Source organism: Anopheles moucheti, chromosome 2 (genome assembly GCF_943734755.1).
Source record: "Anopheles moucheti chromosome 2, idAnoMoucSN_F20_07, whole genome shotgun sequence".
Lineage (NCBI taxonomy): Eukaryota > Metazoa > Arthropoda > Insecta > Diptera > Culicidae > Anopheles > Anopheles moucheti.
In genome coordinates, this window is record NC_069140.1 from 49485066 (window position 1) to 49509565 (window position 24500).

At 42.6% G+C, this 24500-nt stretch overlaps 4 protein-coding genes across 4 annotated transcripts; 2 read left to right on the forward strand and 2 right to left on the reverse strand.

The window, feature by feature from the left end:
* Positions 1-299: 299 nt before the first annotated feature.
* On the reverse strand, positions 300-5149 carry LOC128298646 (uncharacterized). The gene is made up of 3 exons (XM_053034416.1): positions 4799-5149; positions 942-993; positions 300-766 (listed from the first exon to the last, which is right to left on the reverse strand). Exons 1-3 carry the CDS (start codon positions 5147-5149, stop codon positions 549-551), a joined length of 621 nt encoding a protein of 206 aa, XP_052890376.1. The 3' UTR covers positions 300-548.
* Positions 5150-5268: 119 nt separating this feature from the next.
* On the reverse strand, positions 5269-6795 carry LOC128298645 (tubulin alpha chain-like). Its single transcript, XM_053034415.1, has 3 exons — positions 6784-6795; positions 5430-6648; positions 5269-5348 (listed from the first exon to the last, which is right to left on the reverse strand). Exons 1-3 carry the CDS (start codon positions 6793-6795, stop codon positions 5269-5271), a joined length of 1311 nt encoding a protein of 436 aa, XP_052890375.1.
* Positions 6796-9139: 2344 nt separating this feature from the next.
* Positions 9140-10769, forward strand: LOC128296702 (fatty acid hydroxylase domain-containing protein 2-like). Its single transcript, XM_053032171.1, has 4 exons — positions 9140-9416; positions 9551-9726; positions 9827-10278; positions 10350-10769. The coding sequence occupies exons 1-4, from the start codon at positions 9320-9322 to the stop codon at positions 10489-10491; spliced, it is 867 nt and encodes a 288-aa protein (XP_052888131.1). The 5' UTR covers positions 9140-9319; the 3' UTR covers positions 10492-10769.
* Positions 10770-18711: 7942 nt separating this feature from the next.
* Positions 18712-19663, forward strand: LOC128310137 (fatty acid hydroxylase domain-containing protein 2-like). The gene is made up of 2 exons (XM_053046701.1): positions 18712-18862; positions 19023-19663. The coding sequence occupies exons 1-2, from the start codon at positions 18712-18714 to the stop codon at positions 19661-19663; spliced, it is 792 nt and encodes a 263-aa protein (XP_052902661.1).
* The last annotated feature ends 4837 nt before the right edge of the window (positions 19664-24500 follow it).

Consider the following 24500-nt stretch of genomic DNA (forward strand, 5'->3'; position numbering starts at 1 on the left):
ACACACCTCGGAACTCCAGCCGGATAAAGCAAAGACAAAATGCACATCCACCAACCAAGACCCACACAAAAATGGTCAACTATCATCTTCAGTTTGTCGATCGGGAGTGAAGTTTTTTTTTGGAGGACTTTGGAGAAATTCGCACAGCTGAAAGAAGGAAATCTGTTCGTTTATTTACTGCTAGTTTATCGTCTCCGGTGTAGCAACGAACACGTGTATATGACTGTTGCCTGGTCGCACGTAAGCGCTGCACTACTTGAAGCTAAATTATGCACCAGATGATCGTATAAATTGTGCCTAGCGAGATATTATATTTGCTTCAGGTTGAAATCGCTATCTTGTGTTACCATTTCGTTCTTCTGTGGTAGTAAATAAAAACCACCGAAACCTTTTGGCTGCGGCGAAACCGATCACAATCCGCTCAATTCTTACTGCTCTACAGGACCCCAAAGACAACCAGCCTCGTCGGAGAAAGATATTTGCATTCGATAGGACGGACAATTTATCCGGACTGCCGAGGGGCCACTACGAATCGTTGACGCTGCCTACTAAACTCCGAACCCGATCGATGCAACCGGACCGCAGAGGGCTGCCTCGGGATAGATTGTGCTGATCCAACCATCCAAATTGAAGTACTCCCTGGTGCTCGGTGTCGGTGGATAAATCGTACCGTAAACCTGTTCGTACAGATACAATCCGTAGCGTGTCGGTTGCCCATCAACATCGCCATCATCATCGGCAGATCGTGGCATAGGCGATAGATAATCTGCATTAGCGCAAAAGGAAACAAGTCCAAGCATTAGCAAAAGATGTCTCGAATCAATCGAAGAATGGCAACAATGTAGTTAATTTCATGTCGTGCTCGTCGCGGAAAAGATTAAAGTATGAAAAGCTTGCTGGGAAGGACATTAAGTGTAAAACAGGATGACACATTTGCTTACCCACAATTGTGTCGCCATCCATGTACTTCATGCCATTTGCAAGGGATGATTCCTGAAACAAAAAAATAATAATTAAAGCTTAACTACTCTAACTAAGATATAATTTATGCACAGAAAACTGTTATAACATCTTTAAAAAGCTAATAAATTATTCGTTCGAGGTTCTTCTGGTTTGGAAGGCGGATAACAGAATCTATCTATTCGTAAAGGATTCGTGTGCTGAGACTTGCCTTCGTCGTGCACAATCCTCTACACAGCACGATCATCAAGAATGTATGCAAAGCGTATATTTGAAAATACTTCACTATTGCATACATTTAGGCGGATATCTTTTAGTACCAGCACAGTGTACGACAAGCAAACTGCTCATAAGAAAATTATGTTTTATGTTTTGTTCCTCTGATATATCAAGCTAAATTTGTTTCTACTACCATAGTATATTGTAATATATATTTTTTTTAATATTAAAATATCATCTTTCCGCTTATAAAACTGTAAATTTTACAATTATTCCAATTCCTTCATGAACTAGAGCAAATGGATCATTCAACATATTTTATATGATACTTTTGTTATATGTTTCATATGTTATATTTGTTTTGGAAGAAAATTAAAGTTGAAAGTTCAATTGGATCAATTTTTTAGAACTTATTAATTTCTAAACGTTTTCTAGACATATTTCATATCGTACGAAAAGGGTCTGAAAGTGAAATGATTGTATAAATAATTCTGTAAATAAAACAACATGGTTCAACTGCAAAAGCCCTAGATTTTCCGGAAGTTTCCTAGGTATTTTCCCTGTTATCCGTGCAAGTTAACGAATCAAATTAAATTTCAGCTGGCCAGTCCTAAAAATTCGGCTTCCTCATAAAAATAAGTTTAGCTAGCCAAAATATAACAGACATTACTTTATAGGCCAAGGAGAATATTAAATTTGGAAGGCTCAATTCTGAAATGTGATTTATAAACGCCACCATTAAACTCCATGTTCTCCTTTCAACTCCATGTTCAAATCATTCTAAGCGATTTCCATAGAATATAACACAGAACAAAGTATTTTCTCGAAGCTTATGGTTTTAACAACAATGAAATTACATGAAAAAGAGTGAAGTTATTAGATATTTACTGTACTGTTTAGTGCAATTATTTTTTTGTACACACAATATTCATAATTTACCCGGGTATGTATGACCGGGAGAAGGCAAATTGCAAGGAGGAAATGCTTTGTAAAATTTTACACCACTCGACACTACGGTGTCGATAATACGGCAAAAGCCGTTATAATGGAAATATAAATAAAATAATATTCATAATAAAAAACATATTCACATAATATTCTGTATTTGTACATTTAATTTTTTTTATAATAACCGATAGGTATCGCAAGCTAGGTTTTGCAACAGTAATACAAATAAAATTATATTAAATGAAATTATGACAAATTTTTATGATTTTTCAATAAAATTATTCATCACCACATGACTAATTGAGGTGGATTGCGAACTTCTTACGATACGCCTTTTCTGAATCAATTGATGTGGGAATTTTTTCAAGAATGCTTTAGATCACTATTTTCCCATTCTGAATGTACCAAATAAATTTACACATTGTACGCATGATTACAAATAAAAATTAATTTGTGTTTCACACTGCATAACAATTAAACGATCAGCTAAAAGCCGCTGCTCTCTCTCTTATTGAGCGATAAAGTCACCTCTAGTCGCTTCCACCGATAGCAAATATTTACATTTGTCGCGTCGTGCCGGTATGGTTTTGCGCACGGGTAAAAGCACACTATCTACACCGTCGCCGTCAAAACAGAATTCCGTGCCAAAGTGTCACGGAAGCAACCCCACCGGAAGTTGCCACGGGTAAAGGTGAGGCCACCGGCTCGCTGACGCCAGCAAATGACGACAATCGCACGCTGCCAAGTGGCCGACTGAAGTGGTTGTACAGAAAACAAATGCTTCGAAAATAATAAGTTCCTTGAACGATCGAACCGTCCCATCCTCATAAAACAACACTGCCACAGGCTGAAACGAACGTCAACGTCGGCGTCGGATTCAACGATAGGGCGAACAATGTTTTCGATGTTTGGTGTGCGTTTTTTTTTGTTTTGCACTCCTCCATGCTGGAACCTCAAAATCGAAACGTGTTCCACAAGAACTGAACTGAAAACGTCAGATTCCGTTCCCAGCTGGCCTTACCCACACCGCATACATAGATCGTAACAACAGCGTATGATCGAGTGCTATAATTACCCGACCCGCTTCGCCGTGATGGCTGTGTGTAATGATTTTTGTTTTCCTTTCCGTCCGCATCCACTTGATCCCTTCTACCGATGCCAAGCAGCGTCGAGGGCTTTGCATGATTTGATCTCATGCTTCTTTTTAAAATTTTCTATCGATCGAAACTGCGTGCGGCCACCAACATGTTCGGCCGTCGATGTGTTCAAGTTGAAGGTCATGCCGAAGTCAATTCGGTGAATATTCAATACGTCAGCATCAATACACTTTCACGTTTCCATTGGTGAAAATGAGGTTTCCATCAAGCAAGTAAAGGAGCAAAGATCGTGACCATTTCGCATTGACCGTTTTTCGGTCGGTGGGCTTAGATGAATGATGGGTTGTTTTTTTTATTTGGCCACTATTTGTTCTCGCGTGGTCTACGCCATTGTTTGGACAGTGGTGGCCACTTGAATGTTAACAATTTGCGCCGCACATCCATTTGCGGTGATGACGCGATCATTGTCATGAGAACCCCATAAAAATAACTTGTCAACCCGTTATTTCTAACTATTCTTTTAAAATGCGTGAGTATGTGAGTAAGGTGGAAGATTTTTTTCTTATTTTTTAAATGAAACATTACTTTAGCTAAACCTTATGGATTGTAAGTGCAATGAGGAAAACCACATGCGTTACCATTGAATAACAGCAGCTAATTAGTACTACCAACTAACGGCAAACCATTAGCGTGATCAAACAAAACGACGCTCATCTTATGAATAATCTATCGCATCGCTCGCGTGGAATATCTATTTCATCACCTTGGCTATGTTTGGCCTATCCGCTGAAGCTTTGTTGCTTCTTTTTTCGTGCTTTTTTGCACGATAAAAAGCACCCCAAACCAACATTGCACGGTGTGTACAAACTGCACAGATATTGTTCGCCCCCCGAAATAAAGCCATAACCGTGCCGTAATCAGGCATGTATGCGCTAAAAACAAAACACGAACACAATACCCAAACTCCCATAAGGTTGATAACTAAATGCTACGGCAAATGTTTACTGTCAACGCTGGACAATAGCGGCGCAGCATAATGCGCACTGTCAACAGGCCAGGACGGGCGGGCAACATTCGTTACACAAGCTGACGCTGGCCGGTTTCCAGTTTTAATGATGTTTTCGGTGCGTTGCACTTAACACTTATTGCCCGGGCTTACGTGTGGTCGACGGACAATGACATCGGCGGCCGATGTGTCCGGGTGCCCGATCCGGGGCCCCGATAAACGGTAGCAAACCGGACACCATCTTTCGGCAGCTCATTAAAGATCGTGATTCTTGCGGCATCATTTGCTGTGCCTGTTTGATCAGCTCCCATCGGTAAAAAGCCCTTTTTGGGTAAAATGTGACTTTCGTTGCTTTAAAGCTAACAATTTGCCGCCACGCGTTTGATCACTGTTTGGCTTGCGCAATTTGTGCCACGGCCGTTCGGGTTGGAATGAGAATGGGTGAGCAAAAAAGGAACCCTTCAAATGTTTTGTTGAAGTTCCGGAACGGGTTGTTTTATCGTCACCAGTGACGCAAATGTACTTTTATCACCTTTCGTTGCGTTGAAGTAAGCAACGCGCTACTCACGGGAATATTTACGATGAGCCACTGCAAATAGAACGATCTGTCCGTGGGATCATTATCGGAAGGATTGCGATGCATAGTTTCGGCCACCAACACCACGGTGTAGAGATGATCTGGTTCAGTGTAGTCGAAGTATACAACCGGTGGCACCTCGAATGCTTCCGCGCCAACCGATTCACCGCAGTTCTGTCTGGACAGTACCCAACCGGAGCGTTCGACAAGCAGCAGCAGAGGGTTGAACGCACAGGAACGAACACTGTCGGCCGATATCGAAGCCGTACAGATGGCGCGTACCATCGGCACGACCGGTAAGGTCACTGCGACGCACAGAGCAAACACCATGCAACGCACCATGGTCGATACAGCCGGAAGTTTAATAGAGCCATGGCAAGGTGCAGCCAGCTTTAAAGGGTTCTTCACGTGCGTAATGGCTGCGGCAAATATGCATTCGTGTCGCTAACGATGACCAGTGGCTATTTTTCAATTTCCTCATAATCTTTTATAAGCGTCCTTATGTTTTCGATCGCTTCGGCTAGGTCATGCTCTTCGAGGCCTAGCGATGGAAAAAAGTGAGTTTAATTTCATTTACAATCGGAACTTGCTCTCCCCCTCCCCATCGACCCAAAAACCATACCCTCATTGAGATAATGATAGAAAAATGCTTTTCGATCGTACATGCGCTGGTACTTGTCGGCGACCCTCGTCCACGCCGATTTGATGGCGGTATTGTTCGACAGCATACAGCATGCTTGGTTGGAACGTGCCAGATCGGCACCCGGTACAGCGACCGGTGCCTGAAAGTTTATGCCGATCTTAAACCCGGTCGGGCACCAGTCAACGAATCGGATCGAGCGGTTCGATCGCATCTCCTGCAAGGCGCGATTGATTTCGATCGGTGCAATGTTGCCGCGGTACAGCAGACAGCAGGACATATACCGGCCCGTCCGGGGATCGCATTTAACGAGCTGGTTCGATGGTTCAAAGCACTCGTACGTGAGCTGGGCCGTGGTCGGTTGCTCGTGGCGAGCCGTACTGCCCGGTACGAGCGGTGCGTACGTCACCAAAGGATAATGTATCCTCGGAAACGGTACCAAGTTGGTCTGGAACTCGAGCAGGTCGACATTGATCGCACCGGAAAATCGTAACGAGGCGGTGATGCACGATACGGCCTGCGCAACCAATCGGTTCAGATTCGTGTAGGTCGGTTCGCGAACGTTCAGGTTCCGTTCGCACACGTCGTACAGTGCCTCGTTGTCTAGCACGAACGTGCAATCGCTGTGCTCCATGGCGACATGCGACGCGAGTATCGCATTGTACGGTTCCACAATCACCGGTGAAACCTTCGGCGAGGGAAAGATATCAAACTCCATGCGGGACGTTTTGCCGAATTCCTCGCCGAGCCGTTCGAGCAGCAGCGTACCCAAACCCGCCCCCGTCCCACCGCCAACGCTGTGAAACATCATAAACCCCTGCAGCGATGAGCAGTGTTCGCACAGCTTTCGTATCCGATCCATCGCCGGCTCGATCATCGTCTGGCCCAACCGATAATGGCCGCGACCAAAATTGCTTGCGGCATCTTCACAACCCGTCAGCAGGGAGTTTGGGTGAAACAGCTCCCGGTAGGTGCCGAGCCGGATTTCATCTACGACCGACGGTTCCAGATCGAGCAGCAGCACACGCGGCACGCACTGTCCCGACCGATCACAGCTAAAGAACGCACTGCAGTCCTCGTAGATAGAGCAGTCACAAAACATCCCGTCCGGATAGATACCATGCTCGAGACAGTACAGTTCCCAGCAAGCGCTGGCCATCTGTACGCCCGCCTGACCGAGGTGTAGCTGAATGATTTCGCGCTAAAAGCAAACGTAGTAGTTGAACCGTTAATACGCATTGCACGACTTTGTGGCGATTCTATTGCAGAAAACCCAGCAGTCCGATGTTCGGCATCAACGCGCACCGAACACCATGTATCGCATCCAATAACTTACATTTTTGGCCATCGTAAGGTTTTGTTAATGATTTTACACTATATCTGTGTGATTTTTTTTTTCAAAAATCCCACCAAACAACGTTCAAATATTGTGTATATTTTGCTGTTTTTTTTTTCTTCAATATTTACTCCTTCTTGTAATTGTAAGTAACTGTTCGCACTCAAAATTTGGGAAACCGGTTTACCGCACGCCGAAAAAAAACCAAACAATACGTCACTGTCAGTGCCGTCGTTAAATGTCGCCGTATCGTCATAGCTACAGTGCGTTGCTGTGGGGCTGGGTCAATGTCTACTCGAATGCGTACTGGCATTTATTTTCATAGATCGCTATAAACATTATTGCTGCTCCACAAATCTGTACGGAGAAACAGGTTAAGATAGAGAGAGGGAGAATAATTAGAAAGAGAGAGAGGGGTTCGTCTCTTATGTACACCTTCCGGGCATTGAAGTCTTTCTATTCTTTTGCAATTTGAAGATACCTTCTAATAATGGTTTTGCCCGAATGATGATGCGAATGCCACAAAAAAAAGCAAACCGGCCTTTAAATGGTTGGCTACATTATGCGGTAATACGCGCAACCATTTGCCAGAACCTGTTCTGAACCGTTGAGTTTTGTTCCGAACGCAATTCTTCAGTTAGGACTTATTTTTACGATCACACGGCTCTATAGATAACAATGATAGTCCTTGTGCAAGGTTCCACGGAAGGAGTATTCCAACGACTAAAAACCATGGCGTAAATAATCAACCATAACCAAGACATTAATTCATGTTCTGTACAATACAATAGGATCCATAAAATGATTTACAATCGCTCCGCATGTGATTAAAGTACCTTTGTCGAAAACTGTTGTACTGACGATTTTCTAAACAATAGATTTAAAATTGACTCGTTTTCTATGTCTGCAGACCCCAGAACTTGTTTAAATGTCACCTTTGCAGCTCGTTTTATTTAATCTAGCCTGATGATTGTACATATGAAAAATACCATCCAATATAAACCCGTTTCAAACGCTGGTTGATAACAAGAAAGCGAAACGATGCAGACGATTATTGCGAATTCAAAACATTTACGCAGCTCTAAATCATTGTTGTTACACCTTTGTAACATCTCATCTTCAAACACCTGAGAAGAAAGATGCTTACTGAAGCGTCAAGGTCATCGAGCTTGGAGCTCGATTGATTTGAGAGCCAAATAAAACGAGTTGTGAATTCGACACAGCACTGCTGGAAGAAACAATAGTCACATTAGCTATCGTAATTAAGTTCTCCCTTCACTGCTACAGTAGTAGTACCGCACACCTGCACTATACACCCGGCATCCATCAATCACTTTCCATTAAAATTTGCGGCCAAATTTAACCCTACCCCGCACAGCAACACAAGCACAGCACAACAAGCGTCCTGTGCTAATCGAAATTACATCACACCGAGCACAAAACCTGTCCGGCGAAAGATAGAAAGGTTAAAAATCCAAATGCCACCATTTCCATTAACTGACTTGCTAACTAACAACACAAAGCGTAAATCCCAAGTGTATGCTATTTCACCAATACCCACAGCAGCCAGAGGGATGACCTAATGGTGGAAAATTTGCACCTGTACAATATGTACTCGACAATGCGATGCGTAAATATTCCACCAGCTCGTGTACTTCGCTCGCAAAACAAAACCTACCAAAAAGTACTTCCTAGCCCTTAAAACGCGCACGATCCGAACGCGCCACCTTAATGGGCCATGGGCAACTTTCACTCCAATAAACCTCCGAAAGTTGTTGCTGCAAGTTTTAAGCTCATTGCATTTCGGTGACTATGGGCGAGCAACACATGATACAACGGCAAACAGGCCGGTAACCATCGCACCGATGGCATTGTTTGGCCGTCGAGCAAGAGCAGATCAACACAAGCGTCCTAACAAACAACGTCTACCAGTCCTTACACACTACCCCTTCGGAGCTTCATCTGATTCCGCGTGATCCTCGCAGCGCGTGTTGATGATGCGCAATTCTCGCACACATTGTGAAGTTGTTGCGACCGTACCTAGCGCAATCGCTCACTACGCAGGCTCGGTATGCCTCGGACGCCGCACTGGATGGGTTCGTGCCCATTCGTCATCGTTCAATTACCTCATTACCCAAGCACCACACTATTTGCAAGCGATCTTGAGGTGTGAACTTCACTACTCTCCCACTTCGATAATTGTGCTTTGACGTCCGGTACGCCGGCACGGAGGTGGTAGAATTTGGCCCCCCACGAAAGAGGTGGATACGGGCTAAACACGTGCCGTGTGGTTTTTTCGCACCGTACCGCAGTAGATATTCACCATTTCACCAGAATCGTTTGCAGTTCTCGTTGAACCACGGAGCGCACAACACTGTCAGTGTGGATTTGGTGATTTTTTTTATTCGGTGAACAGGATTTAAGCAAAGCAAACTCACGTACATTGTCATAGAGCCGGTGCTTTCGTCTCTTGATACGGCTGTCCACCCGAACAGCCCGGCCCAACGACTCAGTGCGCAATCGAAATCCGCCTAGGATGGAGTTCTACGAACCTACTCCGTTGGCATTGGGTTATGGCAATGAAACCCGCGAATGGTTTGTGGAAAAATGGGACGCATTGCTGGATACGATCGGTAAGTTGTAGTGTGTGGCCAAGACCCGAAAGTGTATTCCGTTACCACCAGTGACCTTGTGCAGTGTGCGAGATGTTACGTTGAAAGGTACAGATTAAAACGGTGCCAATAATTTGGGTGTTTATTCGCTGCAGGAGATGACCAGGAGACGCTGTACGTGTGGGTGCTGACATTCTACACTAACGCCATCTACTGGATACTTGGTGGACTGTTTGTGTTGATGGATCTGACCGAGTGGCCCAAGTTTATGCGCAAGTACAAAAACCAGCCAGGCATGAACGAGCCACTAGACTGGGAAAAGTTCAAGAAGGTATAGGAGTGAGCCAGTAGTGAGTTAGTACGACCGCTAATCAATATGTGTTGTATTGTTTTTCTCTTCTTTACCACAATGGTGGACTGTGGCTCGGCAGCTAGTGAAAACGCTGCTCTTCAACCAAACAGTGGTCGGTATCCCGACGGCTTACATTGCGTTCAATCTCAATCGTAACGGAATACCACCAACGAGGGCACTGCCGTCCGCGTTTACGATCGTGCGTGATTTTGCCGTGTGTATCACGCTGTGGGAGATCACATTCTACTACAGCCACCGTTTACTACACTCGCGATTCTTCTACAAGTATGTGCACAAGAAGCACCACGAGTGGACCGCACCGGTGGCCCTGGCCGCCATGTATGCGCATCCGTTCGAGTACGTCATCAGCGATCTGCTGCCCGTGTTTGCCGGTCCGGCCGTAATGAAGTGTCACGTTTCGACCACCGCCATCTGGTTTGCGTTCGTTATGGTGGATACCGTGCTGGATCACTGCGGATACCATCTGCCGTTCCTTTCTAGTCCGGAATCGCACGATTACCATCACCTCAAGTAAGCAACTGCGCACCGATCGCACTTGACCGTTGGAACTGTTCACGCTAATCATGACCCCACCTTCACAGATTCAATCAGTGCTTTGGGCTGTACGGATGGATGGACTGGTTCCACGGTACGGACTCGGAGTTCCGGAAGAAGAAACAGTTCCAGAGGCATAACCGCATCATCGGGTTTCAATCAGCGCGGGAGCTAGTGCCGGACAAGTGAGCGTCCTCTCCGTAGGACGCACCTTTTTGTTCTGCCTCTCGCCATTCGACTGCGCCTTACCAAAATCCAAACGATGATGGGCCGTTTTTTAACGGTCATAGGTTTAACTGAGCAGGGTGAAAAATGTATTTGTGTAAGGGTCCTAATCTTATTGCGTGATAGTCAAGTTTAAAATAGTTGTTTATAGGGCAATACAACCAGTTCGCTGCAATGTCATCATGTGAAAAAAAACGTGACGCCAGCATGTGTACAGTACAAATCAATAATACGACAGAAAATGAAAACTTCTTGATTTATACTTCATTTGCTTTTGATGGATTTTCTCCGAAATTTAACGATCATTAGCATCACTCTGTATGTTGAAACGAAACGTTTCAAACGTGCGTTTGTAAGACCTTCTACCGAATCAGTAACATTGCTTCGTTTGGTTGTAGGACGGCATTCTGATGGCATTGGCTCACGCAGCAGCGTTGCAAAATACCGAAATATCCAACCCGCATTGATGATGAATGGTTGGAAAGAAATGATTGTCGACAGAGTCATTTTTCTTCAGCAACCTTTCGCCGTTGTTATACTCATCAATGTGTAGCTTTGTAAAGGATTACTTTTAACGTTTGCTGCGTAGAATTGATGGTAGTTTCAGTATAAGGCGTTCAGTATTTGCGTAGTGTATAAAAAGAAATATGTTTGATATTTTGATAGGATCGTTTTTCATATTCTACAGGTAAGTTGATTTTGATGTTGGTTGGCGTTGGACAGTTCAGTAGACCACGCGTTCGGTATTGTTCACAATTTAACAAATTTACAAATATGACTAAAATTATGCTGAGCTTCAGTGCTCATTGTAATGTGTGTAAGTGCTAAAATATAATTTTTATTTTAAATTTATTTTTATTTTTCCGCCAGATTGTTCACAAAGTTTGCTTACATTTTTCAACAAACAGTAATATTTTTGTGTTAGGACACATGTGATATATTAATTGTTTTGAAATTTCAAACCCAAACACATGTTTTCAATTGCATTACATCTATTATCAAATCTTATTTATTTAGATTCCATTATGACGGCAATGCCGTATTTTCAACACCGCTTGTGTTGAGTGAAAATAACAATTTTTTGTCACAAGGCATTTCCTCCTTGCGATTTACCTTATCCCGGGCATGCTCGGTTGTGTTGGTAGTTGGTGTATTTCGATGTTGTTTGTCGTTTGTCTATCGTTGTTGTATGTGATACGTCTGTTGTCCTATTGTTTTGTGTGATGGTATAGATCCAGGGCTATTGTTTTGGTTGTTGTGATGTATAGTGGTTTCTGTGTTGAAAGGTTCTGTGTTCGTGGTGTGGTTGATGGGTGATTGCGCCACTCTTCACTGGAACAACCTACTACGTTCGACTTTGGCCGACCCTTAACGGAACTAGAACAAAACAAGACAGCAGATGGGTTAGAGACGGACTACAAGTATACACCAATAAGTCTGCCTCCCTTCCAGTGGTTTTGGCGTTGTCCTTGGAGGTGACTGCTTCCTCATCGGCTTAAAGTGGCACAAACAATTATCCACAAGACAACAAAAAACAAAAGATGGACTACGAAGGGATATGGGAACAATGGAAATTAAGGACAGGAATCAAAGGATAAGTCCGTTATCTCGCGCAAAGCAGTAAATGAGCCTCATAAACTTGAGGTCCCTACACCCCAAAATGTCGCGTATTGGAGTACCCGGGAGCCTTCCGATTATACCGGCCGCATCCAACAAGGAAGGTCTGGCGGTTTCAAACTCCACGCAGGACCACAGAAGGTGGTCCACATCGTGAAATCCTACACCGCAGCCACATACCTTTGACGTTGCCAGATTAATACGCTGTAGATGTCCATCCAAAGCGAAATGGTTCGACATGAGTCGGGACATCATTCGAATGAAAGCACGATCTACAGGGAGCCCACCAAACCAAGGCCGCAGGGACACTTGCGGAGAGATCGAGAAAAGGAAACGCCCTAATTCGTCCGCTTCCCACATGCTCTGCCATCTTGACAGGAAAAGTTGCTGTGGCGAACGGAGGAATTCTTGGGTTGAGATAGGCCTGTCGTAAAAAACGCCTTCTGAGGCGCCTGTTTTGGCCAGTGAGTCAGCTTTCTCGTTACCAGGTATTTCCGAATGAGAAGGGACCCAAATTAGCGATATTCTAAACGCCTTGTTAAACATTGAGCCGAGCAAGTCAACAATTTTAACTACGAAATAGTCTTGGCTCTTAACAGCCCTTGGAGTTTTCAGTGCTTCAATAGCACTGAGGCTATCTGTAAATATGAAGTACTGATCCGGGGGACTCGCTGCTATTAACAATAGTGCGTAAAAAATTGAGGCAAGCTCAGCCGTGAACACGGAACACGGCTGCCTCAATTTGAAGAATGCTTCGGTCGTCTCGCTAAAAACACCGAAGCCAGTGCCCTCCTCAGAGGATGACCCATCAGTGTAGTACTGGTTCATTTTGTCAATATGGCCGTACTTATTCACAAAAATGCCCGGCACAACCCTCGGGCGAAGATCATGGGGAATGATCTTGATCTCCTCACGCAACGAGGAGTCCGTACTAACAATGGAACTGTAGCACTCAGGAAGGGCAGCACGGTACATCAATGTTGGGTTCATATAGTCTTTTCTCCCTATTTTTTTCGGTGTCGCTAAAAGGAGAAAAGACTACCATTTCAGTTTTCGTTGTAGAAAACTTGATACCAAGGTTATCGGACCACTCGGCAAGATTGTCCAGAGTGGTTTGTAAAGCCTGTTGTATTTCGACGGCGTCCCTGCTAGCGACTGAAATGACGCCGTCGTCTGCCAATTGTCTAATACTGCAGTTGGGTGCTAGACAAGAATCTATTTCACTCACATAAAAATTATATAGCAGGGGGCTCAGACAGGACCCTTGTGCCAGTCCATGGTAGCTGGTTCGTTTTAATTGAACGTGACCATTGTTAAAATTCATAGCTTTTTCCGACAAAAGATTGAATAGGAAATTATTCAATTTTGGTCCCAGCCCGGCAGTTTGCAATTTTTGGCTCAGTTTGTGCGGAGAAACTGAATCAAACGCCCCCTGTATATCTAGAAAAATAGACCCCATGTTTTGCTTGCGAGCACGAGCAAGTTCAATTTCTGTTACCAGAAGCGCTAAACAGTCATTAGTACCCTTAGCTTTACGGAAACCAAACTGGGTATTTGAAAGAAGGTTGTGGGATTCCAACCATTCTTCTAATCGGAAAAGAATCATTCTTTCTAGGAGTTTCCTCAGACACGACAACAAAGATATCGGACGATATGAGTCGTGTCTTGATGGCGGTTTGCCAGGCTTCAAAATAGTGACAACTTTCACTTCTCTCCATTCCTGCGGGACGATGTTGAGTTCCAACATATTGTTGAAGATTCTCAACAGTCGTTTCTTGCCCACGTCTGGTAGGTTTTGAAGTAGTTTGCTACTAACCTGGTCCAGACCTGGGGTCGAATTTTTGCATGAAAGAAGAGCCAGAGATAGCTCCATCATGGTGAATGGTGAGTCCAACATTGGATCACTACCAGGCGCATCTTGGAAGAAGTTTTGCGCTGGAACGAAATCGGGGCAAAACTTGTGAGCAAACTCGTTAAGCCATTCGCCAGAAAAACATTCGTTCTCGTTGGTGTTGTTGCTGTTTCGCATCCTTCTAGCCATTTTCCAAAGCGAATTTAGAGAAGTGGAAGGATCAAGATTATTGACGTATTGGCGCCAATAACCCTTTTTCTTCGCCTTCAGGAGGTTTTTGCACAATCTCTCCAGTCCTTTATATTTGTCATATAATGACCTGGAACCTGTGTCTCTGAAGGCTTTAAATGCCTTCCGCTTCTTGTTAAAAGCCGCTTGGCAGTCCTTGTCCCACCAAGGAGTGGGAGGTCTTTTGAATTTCCTTGCTTGGTGGATGCCCCTTGTTTGAGCTTCAAGGGCGCACTTGTTTATTATTAAGACAAGATTTTCATACTCCTTTACTGGGAGCAAATTTTCTCCTACAAGAGAAAGCGAAACGGCTACTAATTCACCGTATCTTGTCCAGTCAATGTTCCTCGTCAAGTCACATTTGACGGGGTTTGCATTAACTGGACATCCCTTGACATAGGAAATTTCTATCGGTAAGTGATCACTTCCGATAGGGTCCTGGATGACCTTCCAACTAAAATCCAGGGCCATAGCTAAAGGACATAGAGACAGATCCAGTGCACTTGCTCTACTTTTCGGCGTCGGCATCCTAGTTGCCTCTCCTGAGTTCAGGATAGAAAACGCAAACCTGTCGCAAAACTCACGAATGATGGGAGCGCGGATATCATCCTTATCGCTCCCCCATTCGATTCCATGGGAGTTAAAATCTCCCAGGATCAAAAGCGGTCCAGGCAAGTCCGTTGCTAAATTTCCAAGATCCTTTTTGAACTTTTCAATTTTGTCTTTTTCATTATTGGCTATCGGGGGGATATAAACAGATGCAATTGTCACGTGAAGACCCCCAAGTTTTGCCTTTATTGCGACAGTTTCAATACATAGTTGGTTTGGGGTTGGTATTCTGGAAAAGCTGTGACTCTTTCCTATACCGATCAATACCCCCCCACCCCTGGAGATTCGGTCTTCACGGATTATGTTATACCCCGGGAAGGTTAGATTTATGTCTTCCGATAGCCAAGTTTCACAGAGTGCGAAATTTCAAACCCAAACACATGTTTTCAATTGCATTACATCTATTATCAAATCTTATCTATTTATTTTGTTATACAACGGAAATGAGCTTAACGATAGGCTGTGCTAAGCGAAACAAAAACATTTAATGATAAAATGATGTATTGAGGCAACAGAAGATTAGGGAAATAGATATGTCATACGTCATTGAAAGATGAAATAAGTATTTCTCAAAAATAAATATTGACACGATCCAATAATCCACGAAAAAACGCATTCCTTGTCTTGATAAATTCATGTGTCAGTCAAAAAGCTAAGAACTCAGGGATTAGATTAATAGCTTGAAACCTAAAGACAAGGAACCTGTTTGTAACAGGTATCGGCTACAAATTAGTGTTAGTTGGAGAAAATATTCTTATATGATGGCACAATCATTAGCCCCGACCACTCGTAGGACTCTGTAGGACTCTGAAAACTTCTTAATATAAAAATACACGCAAATTACGAAATGCACGCTGATACATTTCTATACATACATTTTTAAGCTGTGGCGTCAAAGGACGGTTATGATATTGTCAAATGGTGCTTCCTTGGTGAACTCTCTCTGACGGTGTGAATCAGCAGAGCATGTAGAATCACAAGCAAATTAAACAGCTTTACAGACCAGATAAGGTGTTGGTGATGAACGTCAAAATGATAGGTAATTCCCCATTAGAAAGATGGCAAAAAGCTTACTGCAAAAAGATACTTCCCTGGCCTGGATGCAGTGAACTTAAAAAGTTAATAAGAGATCGATTCGTGTTGCGATGGATGCCGTTTACTTCCTGGAGAGCGATTGACAAGTTGATAACATCAACAAAATGTGCTAAGCCATGAATGGAACAAACAATATCAAGAACATATGACCCAGATAGTATTTTTAAGACAAGCAAGATTTAACAGACGGTTTACATTTCCTCAGGCCCTGATTTGGCTAGCATATAATTATCACTGACTACTAATGCATAACACATTCAACCTGGTTTCACCTGCTCGTCGATAGTTTTTGCCAAGTAATGGTTAGTATTGGCAGGAGAAATAAAAAATGTTAATTTGACAAGTGCCATTTTCACCTTCAGCGAATTTCATTCGACCAACTTTAATTGACACGTAATTTGCATGTGTTTCTGCTGATGTGGACCACAATCATATTTTACATTAAACATAATTTTATGTTACGATCATATGGTGAGTTTTGCTGATATGTGAATATAAAATGTATAAATATGAATGAACACGAATCAACTAAATAATATTTCAATAACTCTTACTAGAAATATGTTTTTTCTGGTACTTCATATACTATGAACTTCAACATATACACTAATAGAAGCTTGTACCTTATTTAATTTCTCGTATACTAATAAATCCAAGTTCTTACGAAATCAATCATAATCTGAAAACCTGCATCTCGCTTAAACAACAAACTTACAGAATTATTCAAAAACATATTTGATTTAAGGAGTAAAAAAATGGTACAACGAGACGTGTGAAGAATGTGAAGATAAATCAAACACTCAAATTGGTGGATTCAACCCGGAATAGTTCAGCGTGCAACCCGTTCACCATGGCACATGTTTATTTTCATTAGCATCAACACAAACTGGTCCACGCGGAAAAGTCATCTCATCTTCTTCATACTTGAGATTCGAGCGTTTTCTATTCAGCTTAAAACAACACATAATACAAACATAGCATGGGATCGTCACCTCTTTTATCTTTCAACGTGAAGCTGTTCTTTAAAAAAACCGATCATCACATGATGATTTGACAAAAATGCATTTGACTTACTTTAGCTAATACCGTTTTAATTAACAAGCTGCTAATAGTTTCCAACTTATTTCAGATAATTGAATTAATTTCATTCACCTTTGCGAGGAAAGGAAGCTTGGAATTTGTGTTTTCTCATCGCAAATTCTTTTCGATGTTCCAAACCGATCATTACACAACTCCAAAAAAGCTAATACTACGCCACGACCTCGCCTTCAAGATAAATCGAAGATGGTAGAAACTTCGACAAGAAGTTCACAGTCATGTCCCTTAAATATCCGTACCGCGCAAAATAAAAGCTTGTGCGGTAGGAAGCACTTCTGTCCGACCCGCTGGCCGAACCGAACAAGACAAGTTCGCGGGCAATTAACGGCACCAGTGCGGCCAATCAAACCAATCGATAAAACCTCAAATCATTTCAAATGACGAATAAAAAGAGCCATCATTCGTACCGCTTTGCAACAGTTTGGCACAGCTCTTCCCAAGCACCGGCAGCGATAGCCGAAGATAAAACTACTCGTTAAAGTAGTAAACGTACATTGCGTCAACAAACCAATCTTAGCGACTACCGGCGCACAATCCGGCAAGGGAACGACGATCCGCAATGGCCGTTACCCGCATCCCGCTGACCTTCACGATAGGGTTGATCCAAACGCATTGACGACATTTCGTTGAACCGGTCAAATCAAGCGATCAAGCTTATCGCCTATTGGATTGATCACTATTTTCACCAAAAAGCATACACGCATGTACTCAGCTCGCAAATAGAGGGCCCAACAGTATGTCAAACACTAACGTCAAGGGGTCACTTCGGCTTGTGTTTTGTGATCATGCACTCGTGAGCAAACGGACGAACTTTCCATCATTCAACAAAACCGTGTAAACACAAAACAATCGGCAGCGTGCCGTTTCTTGACCGTCAAACCGCTTTGCCGGTGTCGTCGATATTTGGCGAAGTAAATATTGTTTTACCAAACAGGCTACAGTCATCAGCGAGGGGACGCGTTTTCCCCCTACTCGTTAAGATTGCTCTTGTCGTTTTCTTTTGCATATCATAAGCACAGCACTGCTGATGTTCGACGTATAATACCGTCAGCATCCTAGCAACCGTGTCCTTAACCACAGCATATCTTCCACAGCCCATCGAAACGACCCGGCACGCTACCCCCCAGTTTTGCTGGCGAAGCATGTCATTGATATTCCATATTTTGGGTATGCAAATATTGCTCGAGTGACTGAAGATTCAAGGATCGATTCGGGCACCATCGTACCTATCTGACCAGCGTGCGGCCGATGGTAGTCGCAGTCACTTGCTCGCCACTGCCCAAAACACCGAATGTGAACTTCCGAAACGATCATGGTGGGAGTAGCACGGTGACCAACAGAAGATGCAAAGATGCTGCAAAAGAACACAACCCCATGTAAGTCGTGTTTGTCCCCTGCGTACGACGTTTTGGTACGTGAGTAATAAGTGACGATTATTTTCGGCACACCACTTAAGCACTGGGCCACCGCTGACGCCCTCCATCGTCCGTGATTTGTATTGCGATCAACCACCCCGACGGGCTAGAAGCCTTTTATCGTCCCCGGATCGACGGAGCGCAGTCAGTTAATCGCCGATCGTCCTAGGCGCTGGACGTGTCAATTCCAATCGAAACGTGACGTTTCTGCTACAGGTCGGTCTACGCAAGGACGGATTGATTAGCGCTCTCCCTAGACTCGCGTCCAAGATGAACCTGTCGTTCGTCCCACCGTGGATGGCCCCCGTCGCGGACGGTAACGCGTCGTTCGCGAGTGGCCACGAGCTTCCCGACACCCATACCGAAGGCCCGCTGCTGCTGTGGTTCAACCAGACGTGGAACAGTTTTCTCGATCGCATCGGTAGGGTTGGGCATGTGGCGTCATCCACACGGTTACCTAATCGTCGCCCGGGCACACGGTTGACCCGATTGATAAATATCGACCTTCCCGCAGACGTAAAGGTCCATCTTCGCTCTTTCTAACGCTCATCTCCCTCTTTCGTTCGCTGGCTTTCTTCAAGGTGACGACAACGTGACGCTGTACGTTGGTTTCCTGACGATATACACGTATTCCTTCTTCTGGCTCGTCGGAGGACTGTTCGTGCTGATGGATCTTACCAACTGGCCAAAGTCGCTGCGAAAGTTCAAAAACCAGCCAGGTGCAAACGAACCGTTGGAGTGGGATCGGTGTAAATACCTGGTGAAGGTGGTGCTACGAAATCAATTCCTGTACGGTGTCCCGACGACCTATTTTGGGTTTATGATGCGTAAGCTCGTGTTCTTTGAAACACCGAATCCGCGCATCCTGCCATCATTGCCCATCATTTGCCGTGACCTGTTGTTCTGCATCGTGTTCTGGGAGATTACCTTCTACTACAGCCACCGGTTACTGCACTCGAGCTTCTTTTACAAACGTGTCCACAAGAAGCACCATCAGTGGTCCGCCCCGGTGGCGTGGGCAGCCATGTACGCGCATCCGTTCGAGTTCATCATCAGTGATCTGCTTCCGGTGTACATAGGGCCGGCCATCATGAGCAGCCACGTGCTGACATTCGTGCTGTGGTTCTCGTTCGTCATGATGGACACGCTGGTGGATCATTCCGGGTACCATCTACCGGTACTCGGTAGTTCCGAAATGCACGACTTCCATCATCTCAAGTAAGTGTACCTAAGTGCTTCGGTGGTCATTTCACGTTTGTGTGTTAACAGTGCCGAGGGCCGGTAAAGTGATATCTGTTGCGTGCGTCTCATACCGTACATCCGTATCCGTGCGCAGCTATCGTTCAGTGAATTTGTGTAAATTTGAATGCCATCAAGTCTTTTTGCTTTGCATACTAGTCCGTGAAGTGTAGATTAAGCTGTATCAACGGAGGAATTAGTGAGAATCAAATATTTGCAAGCCGGTGGCGCGATCCATCCTCACAGGGGGCTGTGAACAGATGATTAGAAAATTCACACTTCACCCTCGATTCTAGTCACATGCTAGACAGTACGAAGAACTAGCACATTCAACCACTTGTTTATTGTAGAAAACTTTGTTTGATGGTTCTAATCGCATCGTAATTACAAGCTTTGTTGTTTGTTTGGTTGCAGCGTCGCAATATCCGTGCATGACGCAAATGCTGTTGCCAGATTGTCTCTTTTCAGACTTTGATTTATCATGGCTAGCCAATCAAATTGGGAAGTCGTTATGGTGATAAATGTTTAACATTTAAATGTCTGTTTAAAATTTTGTCACTAGCCGCCCTGTGAATTACCAATAGTAACAGTGAAAAATAGAAAATACTCAATGCCAAAATACTCAAACCATGTAACCACATTCAAAAAGAGTGCCGTCATCAATCTAAAGAATATTGTAATTAAATACCTACTTTACCTTCGATTGTTCAGAATTAAAATTATCGATAATATTGGGTTGAGTAATACAACATTATTTTTTTAAAAGTACAAAATATTAATGAAAATCTGCAAAATAGTTAACACTTTAAGTAAATAGTTTACACATCCAAGATAACACAAACGCTAACAAGAATGAGACCACCAAGAAAATGGAAGACAAATTATTTTTTTATAGAGATTTGAAGTTCAAAAATTGATTTGAATATATTGAATATTTAAAATAAGCATTCTCTTTTTCAATGGGTAAAAAATACTCATAATTTATTATGCATATTATTAGTGGCTGAGGCTGTATCTGTTAAATCGCTATGCCTCGTATAAAACATTAGTGGAAATAAGTTTTTTTCTACATTAAAATTTAGCTAAAACCGAGATAAAGTCAATATTTTAAATTCAAGTAACACAATATTCTACAAATACTATTGAGTCGGTTTCTATTGCAAAGTAATTCATAATATTTTGTATATACTCAGAGAAATCAGTATAAGAACACTTTTCGCTTTGTTGGACTAAAATTGCTATTTCTATCGCAAACTCAATCCATATCTCCCCGAAATTTTGTTTTACATTTGTGTAGTTATAAAAGCTATTTTACTCTACATTTTAGATGTAAATATGATATAGATTTTTAATTTGAAGCCAGTAACCTTCTCCAAAACAAGTAAATAAGTGTTTATCGATTAAATAATTTCGTAAGACATTCGTTTAGTTACGCGTGTAAAAAGAGGTGTCCTTATACTTAATTCCACGAGTATATTAGCTTAGAATGCATCCTACAAGATGCCCTTGGTTCATTTCCACGTATTAGTACATATATTGAGATAATTGCAGGCTTTGCTCTGTCTATCGAATACTACAAATCACATTAGACTTTAGGTTTTGTCGTGATCATTATGTTCGACTAGTTTGGTTTGACTGCGTGAAACTGTTACTAAAAATTATTTACAAATCGCTTGGATGATATTCTTAATAGCTTAGCCGTCACTTATTATCCATCTTCTTCTATGGTGACTTAACTTCAAAGATTCCTACCATTTCTGACTTTCTTTGAGTTGATTTACGCGTAACCGAATCAATTCCTTGTGTTAGACTCGGATTTTGGAGGATTTTGTACCGCTCCTGTTGTGTGGAACCGATGTACTAACGAAACACTCAGTAAACTTTCACATTTAGCCGGCTTCAAAGCATTATCTGTTTCTGAGAATTTAGGTCAAGCAAAAATAGTATAAATTTTGTTTGATTGTTTCTTTGGAATGTTCCGGAAAAAAATATAAATCAGTTAAGCTAAAATTTAAAGTAAGATTGATCTCATTAGTTTCAACGAAAATCATCACAACGTAAAACACAAACAAGGAAGCAACAACAGCGAATTTAATGCACTGTTGAAATTGCGAGAAGAAAAGCTACCTATCTAATCCCGTCACACATTCCTCTCAAAACCAGTTTTGAACGAAAATGACAATCGTGCTAATCAATTCACTTTTATCTAAACATGCTTCTAACCGTAGTCACTATATACCTCCGCCAGTGGTAATTCTCTCCCATCAGTCCAACGATGAGTCGAGTCAATATTTGTGCAGATAGCACATTGCGAGTCCGCATAAGGTCACACGCATTTACGAGGAAGTAACAAACCTCATTAACACCTCTTGCGATCTTGATTCGCGTCACGTAACGGAGTTATGTTACAAGAATGTAAGCGACAAACGGAATAACCTTCAGTCGGCGACTCTTTGAGTAAGAGTGTCCCATAGCGCTTGATTGACTGGGGTCATTGCATCATAGTCATTCCAACAAGGGATTTTGTAAAACCACACACAAATTTCTGGCTGATTGTTCAATCACCTGTCGCTTTCCCGTCGTCGGTTAGAAGATTAATAGATGCTGTGGCAAACCGCTTTTGAAGCACCTAATTCGTCCACGCATTCCGAACAGTTACTCTTGGACTGTTTACAAACGTGGTCGTGTTATTGTGAACTGCCAAAATAACACACTTCTAACAGTGATCTTCCGGTGCGCAAACCTTGACCAACTGGGACGTTTTACATTTGGGCAGCGAATAGTGATGCGAAATCGTCGCTACGCCAAACCCCTTTGCCGGCAAAAAGCTATGCAGAGGCTGGCGCGTAGATTTAAAACAATGATCGCCTTAATACCTAAGGTCAACTGGAGAGCTAGTGATACACGCAAGCCTAAAACACAATTCACCTTTCCCCTGCTGGGCGAACTTTGTGTAAAGTCGGCCAATCGTGGGTTAAATCTAGCAGTGACACTGAATCCCTAAGTCACCATGAAACACTGTCTTGTTTTCCAACGGACAATTGGTACGACATTTGAAAAGAAGTCATATAAATACGACGTCGAGATAAAAATGCACCACGAAGCGTCGGTCCGCTGCATTGAGCCATTATGAAACTTTTTTTTTTAACGCAAGCGTGCCAACCATCACGTATCACAGGCTTTGTTTCAAGCAAAGCTCGTCGGGAGATTAATCAAATTCAAATCATGCCTAGCCAAGCTTCCTTGTGATAAATATTACGGTTTGGGTCATTAAAACCGAATGGGCACGGCTGACTTAGCGCCATGGCTCACCCACATCGAGCGTAACCGTGAGCGGATGATGCAGGCTACATATCGATCGGCTTTATCTCCAATTGGTGTGTTATCGAAGTTTGAATTTTGTTGCGTCCGTTTGTTGCGTTTTGTAACTTGAGTTTATGAGAGAATTAATTTTTTTTAAAAATAGCATACGTTTCCACTAAATCAAGACCATGGATATACATAACACAATCCTGGAAGAAAGTAAAGCATTTATATAACAGTAAAAAATAAGAAAAGAATTATAAAAAAACTCAATTTTTTAAGCATTCATTTGTTCAATTTCAAACTGTCAATAATACTATCGTTCTTTTTCGAACTCGGGACGGGTTTTCCCTTAAAGTGCTTTAAGCTAGTCATACAATCCGCTAGTGAAAAAGAAACAGAATTTTAATTGCAGAAACAGAATTAAAGCGGTCCTGTGGTGCATTTTTTTTAGCGGTATCGGTCCCCGCAACAGGACTGGTACAGAATTCCATCCGGACCGTTCCTTCATAGCAAAAACAGATATTTGAATCTTTTTACTTTTTTTAATTTTTGTATAATGAAACAGTAAAAAAACTTATAAATTAGTAATTAAACACGGTGTACATAAAAAAAAAACTTTACAATTGGACACTAAAAATTCGAACGAATAGAAAAATAAATGCTTACGATGTGAGTTCACGCTAGCCTGAGCTGCTCGGGAACTTTACCGATCGGAACAGCGTTCAGGAGAGCGTTTTTACGACTTCAATCGTAAAAATCGTAAAAAAAACACCTCAATCTTCCATACATGTTGTTGGCTTCAGCTTTTTATTCCCTCGCCATAAGGTTCCGATTCGAAGTGGAAATGTTTCGTTGCAAAATTTCATGAAGTATTTCACAAATTTCACGATTCTACTACGATCGTAATAACATTCCGATCATTTACAGAATAACCACTATATATATATAGGAAAAATGGTTACTAGGAAGTTTCATGGGAAGAGGTGGCAGTTGCAGCTATGCATATAGACAAAATTATATACGCTTCTGAAAAAACTTTTCTTCTGAAAAAAAAAACTTTCCGTAAATCAGGTGTCCGATATTGAACGACAACTACTGTAAATCAAGCGAATGGTAAAGGTAATTTGGCTTACTTTTGGGGATTATGCAACCAATCGGTTGGTCGAACGATGTGTCGTGTGAATAAACTGTGGAATACTTTCTGAAATTCTTCAAGTTTGCTCGTTTGTACAACTTCAGTGAGACTGGAGTTGATAAATTCAACGTAAGCTATTTAAAGATCCCGGAAACCGAAAGTGAAATTAATTGAAGATGCAGTGGAATGAAATCATTCGTTCATGTTTTAAGTATCAACAATCTGGTCAGATAAATCTGGCGGTGGATGTTCAGATGCACCTCAAGTTCCAAGGTTTCATGAGGGGAATAGAAACAATCGCTCCACGACCTTGATGTTGAACAAAGTTATGCATCGAGCTTAATATATTTTTTGATTTACAACTTTGGCCTGCGAATAT